We start from the raw sequence: 8,311 nt of genomic DNA on the forward strand, positions 1-8,311 counted from the left end.
TTAAGAAAGGAAGTAGTAATATTGTTTCTCCGTTCTACAGATTATTACATAACAGTTCTGAATAAAATGAAGGACACAAAACCCCTGGGTAGTTCAGAAATCAGAGACAATATGCAAAACTGCTGTTACTGTCGCATGAAAAGCATAGCACCAACAGTACCATCTATAACTGAGAAGATGTCAGCTAAATTTGCAGAGTAACTTTGTGACAAAGCATTTATCCTTACTGCTATGCTAATATAATAGTCACGAAAGCCTACCTTGCAGTAGCAATCTCCATTCCAAAGGATTTTCCTGAGAGAAAGTGACCAAATACAAACCTTAGAAGTAGAAGTTATCATTAAAAGTAAAGTAAGAATTGTCGCCACAAGTACATCAGGCTTTTAGTTCAGAAATATATCTCAAAATATGACATAAAAAATAAGAACTTGGGCCAGATCAACAGCTGCCAAATGACAGAGCTACATTCACTTTCCTCCACCTAAAGTATATATCCCGTTAAGATAACATGAGATGCCATAATAGAGTGCTAATAACAGTAGCATTTCTTTTAGTGCTGCAATAGATATGAACCATTTGATTAGAGAATATAAAATAGATCAAGAATTCTACTACTGACATTGACTAAACCTCAAACATTTAAACATGAAAACTGGATTGAATCATGAATTGGAGACCCTTATGCTCAAAGTGAGTAAAACAGAGGTATTATATGCATAAATGAAAAAGAAAACGAGAAACCGATGCATCCAACATAAATCAAAACTACCGTACAATACAAGCCTCTCTAGTCACGGGTATGCAAATGCTTGCACACAGAATATATGGATACCTGCAAAACTAAAATGAAGTTCAGGACCAGATGCTCATCAGTTGTTCTTGTAACCCTATCCACTTGGATTAAAATCTAATGATTTTGGGGTTCCTTTAAAAAAGAATTAACAAAAGAAATGATATTTCCTTTCCATTTTCTAAACTATAGACTTATCACACCTAACAAATTTCTCAGTGTTTGATGCACGCATCCCTATACTCAAATCCCCTTCCTTAAATCAAAACAATAAAATCCTCCAATAACTAAATTTTCTAACATTACATTAGTTAAACAAACGGAAGAAACGAAATTATACTCAAGCATTGTCTGCCAGCATAGTAGCCATCCCTGCTCTACCTCTATGTTTCATCGACTCAGATCCCGTATTCTTCTTACATAATTCTTGGCATCTAACAGTATTTAAAGCATCAGATGAGTACCTTAGAGTATAATAGTATCCAATGGAGTTCTACCCATCAATCCAAATCTTCCACTCCCTAATTTGCTTCAAAGAACAATGGAAAATAAACAGCTCTTTTAATAGCTTTCAAATTTCAATTCTCCCATATTGGCGTTTATTCAAACATGTTGAAAACAAACAATTAATTGATTATCAAAATTAATAACTAAAGTTAAAGCGATAGCATTAATAAGCACTTGGATAATTAAAATGTCAAGTTTAGCAAAAGTTAATAAAAAATGAAAAGAGAAAAATACAAATTAAGCAATCGAGAACTTACCGGGAAGAGCTTTTGGATAAACAACGGAAATCGGAGTTAGCTTTGAGAGTTGGAGGAGAGAGATTATGTTTGTGGAAGACAGTATATGGTTCTTTTTCAGCTGTACACGTGTTAGACTCTTATACTCGACACCTGGCATATAGAAGAAAATGGAACACGTGTGGACCATTAGAATGTATCACGCGCCGAATCCTGATAAACAAATATGATATTGATTAATTATACTATTTTAAAATTCTATATGTATAATATATATATATATATATATTAAGTTTCCGACTGATTTGATTACTAATGTAAATTTAATTTAAAATTACAAAAATATTTTTATTATATAATTACTTTAATGATACTTTTTTTATATTTTATATAATTTTAAATGAAAAAAAAAAAATTATTAACTTAAAGATTGAACTCATATTTAAAATGATTTATAAATTAATTTTTTTATCAGTCAACCAAGAATTATTAGCTGGGCTAATAGCGATTGAAGACGGGCCATCTTCTTCGATTTGCTTTGATTCTTGCTTTCTTCTGCAATTTCGGATTCTTTCTTGGGGTTTTTGCTAGGTTATGGCGATTGAAGGTGTTTCGGATTAGAGAAAACTCTTCTCGGCAGGGAATGAACAAGAACTGAACTTCTTCCCTCCTTCGACGACCGAGGGTTCCTGTGTAGTTAAACCTCCTCGATTTGTGTTTGAGGAGGGTATTTTGGAGTGGAGAAACGCCCTGGTTGGCCAATTCATCGGTTCAGCGCCGAGCTTCACTTCTCTTCAGAAGACTGTGGGTCTGCTATGGGGAAAACAATCTCCGGTGAAAGTAAGTTTAGCTGGACCAAATCTTTTTGTCTTCTCATTTGTTAGTTCTTTGGCTAGGGACTGGGTTTTAGAGAACGGTTCATGGCATGTTCAACATAAATCAATTTGTCTTAGGAAGTGGGAACCTAATTTGAAGGAATTGAGCTTTGATTTACATTGTATGCCTGTTTGGATCCATCTGTATAACGTGCAATTGGAGTTATTTTCGAAGAAAGGGCTAAGCTATGTAGCTAGTGCAATTGGGAAACCACTCCACATAGATTCGATCACGGCTAGCATAGAGAGATTGGAATATGCACGAGTTTGTGTTGAAATCTCGGCTGGTTCGCAGATCCCAGATTTTATAAATGTGATGTTATGTGATGATTCAATAGCTAAGGTTAGAGTCTCTGTGCATTGGATGGCTAACTATTGTGCAGACTGTCATCGATTTGGTCATTTGGCAAAGTTCTGCACTCAAGGGAAGAAAGTTGAACAGGTTTGGAGGGTAAAGGACTCATCTCAGGGTGTTGAATCTACCTCTGTGGTGAGTTCTAAGGGAGGTAGTTTGGCTGCTCCAGTTTGCTTGAATCTTCTCTCAGTCAATGGACCACCTGATTTCTCTAGTATTAAGACAGACCCGATTGGAAATTCTACTAATCTGACTTCTGCTGCTGATGCTATTTTAGAGGTTGATGGGGCTCGTAATAGGGATCTAATTGCTAGTGTAGTGCCAAATGAGACTCTTACTGGAAATTTAAGTTACTACTTTAGCTCCTAATGATGAGGCACTAGCTGATCAAAGTTCAAAGCAGATTGAGCATCATGCTCTAGTCATTGACCCTCATGTGAAGAGAGGTAGAGGCAGGCCTGCCAAAGATAAAGCTGGGGGTGGAGGGTCCAAGAATAAATTTGATGTTCTTAGTTCGATTGACCCTAACAGTTTGGTTGGCGTCCCTCTTGTTGACTCTGGTAAGAAGCAGAGAGGGGCTGCTTTGGGACTTGCAAAAGTTGTGCAAGATATGAAGCTTAAAAAGAAGGACCAGTTGGAGAAGGTTAAAATTGTTGAGGATCGGGGTGGTCCCTCCTCCTCTACAACTTTGTCATGTTAGTCTGTTTCTGGAATGTTAGGGGATTCAACAATCCCCTAAAGCAGAGCATTGCGCTGAAGTGGGCTTCCAGGCTTCATATTAATATTTTTTGTCTCTTGGAAACGAGGGTTAAGGAGATAAATGCGGGGGGGATCTTGTCTAAAAAGTTCCAGGGTTGGAATTTTTGTTGCAATTATGGCCATGCTGAGAATGGTCGAATTTGGATTTTATGGCAGGAAAATCTGGACTGCTCTATTTGTTCCATCTTTGAGCAATGCATTACTCTCAAAGGAAGTTACAATGATAAGCCTTTTTTCATTTCTGCGGTTTATGGCTCTAACAATGGTGTTGCTCGCAGGCATCTTTGGGCTCAGCTTGTCAGTATGGACAGATTGGTGGGAAATGTAGCCTGGCTGATTGGGGGCGATTTCAATGTTGTCTTAAAGGACGAAGAAAGCTCTAACCCTATTAGTTTGTATGCCAATAGTGATGTAGCTGAGTTTCAAATGTGTGTTGAGGACATTGGGGTTTTTGATCATCTTTTCATAGGCCCTCTGTTCACGTGGTCCAATAAGCAGCAGGGCTCTTTCCTTGCTCGCAAACTTGATCGTGTCCTTGTTAATCATAGCTGGGCCGAGACATTTCCATCATCTGAGGTGGAATTTCAAGCTCCTGGGGAGTCAGACCATTGTCCTGCTTTTGTCTGGTTGCATAATGAAGCTGCTATCGCTATGCCAAAGCCCTTTAAGTTATTTAACTTCTGGGTTATGCACCCTAGTTTTTTGTCCATTGTTAGGGATTCGTGGCAGGCCCCAGCTACTAGAAATCCAACCCAGGTCCTTTTCTTGAAGTTAAAAAAATTAAAGAAATGCCTCAAGGACCTTAATAGAGCTTCTCTCCTTGACATTTCCGGGCAAGTTCTGAGGAAGAGGGGAAGAGTTGAGGTCCATCCAGCTTGCAAATCTAGATGCTACTATTGTTGGCAATCTCGTTATAGATGAGCTGAAGATTGAGGAGGAGTTGAAAGCCTTTAAGCAGATGGAGCTTCTCTTCTACAAACAGAAAGCAAAGGCAGACTGGATTAGAGAGGGGGACCAAAGTACTCAATTTTTCTACTCCATGGTTGCTAGCAAAAGGATGAACAACACCATTAGGGTCTTTTATAGCCAATATGGTGTTAGACTCAACTCCTTTGAGGATATGTCCAGAGAGGCTATAAATTTCTTTCGAAAGTAATTGGGGGTGGTTGATCCGGAGGTCAATTGTTGTAATGTCAACAATATCAGAGAGTTGCTTGGCTATTCTCTACCTGAGGGTGCTGCCGAGGCATTAACTAGAGAGGTCTCTGATGTGGAGATCAAGGATGCTATTTGGGGTCAATGCAATAATAAATCCCCTGGCCCTGACGGTTATAACTCGTTCTTATTCAAAAAAACCTGGCATATTGTTGGAAATGATTTCTTGGCAGCTATCAGGTATTTCTTCACTTCCTCTTTCATGCTCCCTTCCTTCAATGCCACAGTTGTTGTGCTTGTTCCTAAAGTCCCTAATCCGAGTCTGGTTAAGGACTATAGGCCTATATCTTGCTGTTCTGTCATTTATAAGACTGCAACTAGAATCTTAGTGAATCGGTTGTCTGCTGTTTTTCCTAGTATGATTGCATTGAATCAATCTGCCTTTGTGAAAGGAAGAAGCATAATTGATAATACATTACTTGTGCAAGAACTTGTTAGGGGTTACTCTAGAAAGAAAGCTTCTCCGAGATGTGCTCTTAAGATTGATCTACAAAAGGCTTTCGACTCTTTAAGCTGGGATTTTGTGAAAGTTGTTTTGCATGCACTTGGTTTACCCGAGAAGTTCATTGGTTTGGATCTGGGCTTGTATTTCCAATCCTAGTTATTCTATTGTGTTCAATGGTACTTTGGTAGGCTACTTCAAAGGTGCTCGGGGTGTCCGAAAGGGTGATCCCCTTTCACCCTACGTTTTTGTCTTAGCTATGAATGTATTATCTAGCCTCCTTAATTTAGCTGCTGAGAAGAGAGTGTTCAACTTCCATCCTAAATGCAGGAAAGTCGGCCTCACTCACCTTTGCTTCGCAGATGATTTGCTTATATTCTGTAAAGGTTCTCTTGAGTCTGTAATTGGTGTTCACGTTGTTCTAGAGCTTTTCTATTCCATGTCTGGGTTAAAACTTAAAGCTAGTAAATGTGAAATGTTCCATGCTGGTGTTCGTATAGACCAATCGTTGCCATTCAGGATTTGACAGGATTTAAGCTGGGCAGCCTCCCAGTTCGTTATCTGGGTGTTCCATTGGTTACCAGGAAGCTCTCAGTGAAAGAATGTCGTAGTTTAATCGACAAGATTCGGGCAAAGTTGAACTCGTGGGCCAACAAACACCTTATCTTTACTGGGAGAATCCAACTTATCAGAGCTGTTCTTTTCAGCATGGCAAGTTTCTGGTGTAGGCAGCTCATTCTGCCCAAGAAGGTTATTCTTTCCATCGAGCAATTATGCTCCAGATTCTTCTGGAAAGGATCCAACGTGCCTGCTAAAGGCGTTCGTGTCAGTTGGAAGAAGATCTGTGCTGCCAAAGCTGAAGGAGGATTGGGGGTTCAAGCTATGGGGGAATGGAATAAAGCTCGCGCCGTTTTTCTTATCAAGAAACTTTTGGCTAATAAGGGCTCTCTTTGGGTGGCCTGGATACATGCCTATGTGATTGGGAGTGCAGATTTCTGGCAGATGAGCATTCCCACAAATGTTAGTTGGTCGTTCAGATATATATTGAGAGTAAGACCAAGTGTTCTTCACCTCTTTACTGGCCCGATTCACAATCTGAGTGTAAGAAGCATTCGTGATAACTTGCGTATCATCTTTCCCAAAGTTTCTTGGCAGCATCTAGTGTGGTTTCCTGGGCGTATTCCTAAACACATCATCATTGTGTGGATGGCCATTCTTGATCGTCTCCCTACTCGGGTTCGACTTTTAAGAATGGGCCTAAGTATCGTGGATGTTAAATGTCTTATGTGTGGTATTGAGCCTGAGTGTAGAGACCATCTGTTCTTTGGCTGCAATTTTGCAAAGGACCTATGGGGGCAATACTCGCTTTATGTGGTGTGTATCGAGGGGCTTGTAGCTGGGAAGGTGAATTAGCTTGGGCGACCTATTGTTTCAAGGGCAAGTCTCTCATTGCGAGAGTGTTCCGACTTGCTTGGGCGGGTCATGTTTATAGCATTTGGAAGGAAAGGAATTGCAGGCTCTATGGAGGTAGTGCTCGATCAGTGGATGCGCTGCTGCAGGATATCAAAGCTGTTATTCAGATTCGGTTGGAGAGAAGTACCATTTGTAGATCTGACGAGTGTAATGCTGCTCTTTGTGCTCGTTGGGATATTGCTTAGCTGCGTGTTTCTTTCCTATTGTTTCTGCTGGGTTTAGTAGCCATGCCTACATGTGTTTGGCTTATATATCTGTTGTTTATTGTACTCTGTATGTTGTAGCAGCCTTCTGCTTTCTTGGGTAATAAATCAGAATTATCCACACAAAAAACAAAAGAATTATTATTAAATAAATAATAATTTTCTATTTTTATAATAAATATTTTTTTATTGCGTGCGTACGATAAAATCTAATATTGATAAAGGACGAGGAAAGAAAAGAAAGTAAAGTAAAAAGATTGGAAGGTTAAAAAATAAATTATTACAATATTTATTTGAATAGTTAAAGTTAATAAAATAAATGAATAATATAATTTTAACCATGTTTTTGGTTTTGAATTATGGAATGCAAGGGAAAATATTATTTTAAGTGAATTTTTTAATTTTAATTTTAATAAATAATTTATAAAAACATTTTACTTCTTTAAATATTCTTTTAATTGCCCCCTCTAATTTTGTTTTAATTTTGGATAAATAAAAATTCAACTGAAAAACATGACAATGAAAGTTATAATTATAAAAGGAAAAATAGTTTTAACTAAAAATTATTATTATAATATCAATAAATTTAAATTTAACATATTATTATCAGGCGCACAACAATAAAAGTTGTTTTTCACAAACATGAATAAAACGGTGATAGGTATTCTAATCTTTTTATTTTTCCAAAAAAAAAAATTAAATGAGATAATGTCATCGATATTCTCTATAGTTTAATAAATTCTTTAGTGTAATAGATGTATTTTCAGAATGTTTAATATTCTTCAACAAAAATCGTATAGCTTAAAGAATATTTCTAGAAATACCACCGACACAGACAAAATTTAATAAAAATTTTATATTAGAATAATTAACATGTTACATGCATGAAGGCAAGAAGGGACAAAATCAACATTTCCAATCCAAATACAAGACGGTAACTCTGGAAACCACATTCAAACTTTTGAAGAAAAGAATATTGATCTGTTTTCATTAATTTTAAATTGGACATTAGCTGATGTATTTCTATTTTTTTATTGGTGAGCTTTCCTAAGCTCTGTATTTATCACAGAAGCAATATTTTTAATTAAGCAGCTGTCCAAACCCTAGCTTTGACTCGGGTTTTAAACTTTGGAACTCTCTATCGAAAACAATCCTTCCCTTGTTTTTTTCTTCTTCCAGATTTCCTCTCTTTTATCAGTTGCTGAAGCGAAAAAAACATTCTCAGCCAAAGGAAGAATCAACAAAGATGCTGCATGTAAGGTTCGCAGAGTTAGTACTTGGGCTTTTCTTTGTTTTGTATGCCCTCAAGAACTGCTCAGTGCATCCTCATCAAGGTTAGTATTTAGAAGTCCTTTTTCCCCACTAATTTACTGAAACATAATGGATTAGATTACTCTAGGTTGAGACTATGTGTTGTTCCAATTGTCTTTGCAGGTATGGAAACAATTGGAGGAAG

At 37.5% G+C, this 8,311-nt stretch overlaps 1 protein-coding gene and 1 long non-coding RNA gene across 2 annotated transcripts; one reads left to right on the forward strand and one right to left on the reverse strand.

The window, feature by feature from the left end:
- Positions 1 to 245: 245 nt before the first annotated feature.
- LOC120113973 lies at positions 246 to 1,669 on the reverse strand. The gene is made up of 3 exons (XR_005515351.1): positions 1,555 to 1,669; positions 775 to 1,319; positions 246 to 294 (listed from the first exon to the last, which is right to left on the reverse strand). It is a non-coding gene; the product is annotated as an uncharacterized LOC120113973 (long non-coding RNA).
- A 458-nt stretch (positions 1,670 to 2,127) lies between these two features.
- On the forward strand, positions 2,128 to 6,837 carry LOC120113971. Its single transcript, XM_039135019.1, has 9 exons — positions 2,128 to 2,140; positions 2,174 to 3,055; positions 3,114 to 3,406; positions 3,679 to 4,278; positions 4,397 to 4,674; positions 4,729 to 5,306; positions 5,371 to 5,620; positions 5,680 to 6,415; positions 6,490 to 6,837. The coding sequence occupies exons 1-9, from the start codon at positions 2,128 to 2,130 to the stop codon at positions 6,835 to 6,837; spliced, it is 3,978 nt and encodes a 1,325-aa protein (XP_038990950.1).
- Positions 6,838 to 8,311: the final 1,474 nt, after the last annotated feature.

This window comes from Hibiscus syriacus, unplaced genomic scaffold (assembly GCF_006381635.1).
Source record: "Hibiscus syriacus cultivar Baekdansim isolate YM2019G1 unplaced genomic scaffold, ASM638163v2 tig00110214_pilon, whole genome shotgun sequence".
Taxonomy (NCBI): Eukaryota; Viridiplantae; Streptophyta; class Magnoliopsida; order Malvales; family Malvaceae; genus Hibiscus; species Hibiscus syriacus.

What these genes read in the sequence shown, in the direction of transcription:
- LOC120113971 (XM_039135019.1), top strand. An exon ending in TTTACCCGAGAAGTTCATTG is followed by an intron (nt 5,307 to 5,370) that starts GTTTGGATCTGG and finishes GTACTTTGGTAG; the next exon opens with GCTACTTCAAAGGTGCTCGG. An exon ending in TTGATCGTCTCCCTACTCGG is followed by an intron (nt 6,416 to 6,489) that starts GTTCGACTTTTA and finishes GCCTGAGTGTAG; the next exon opens with AGACCATCTGTTCTTTGGCT.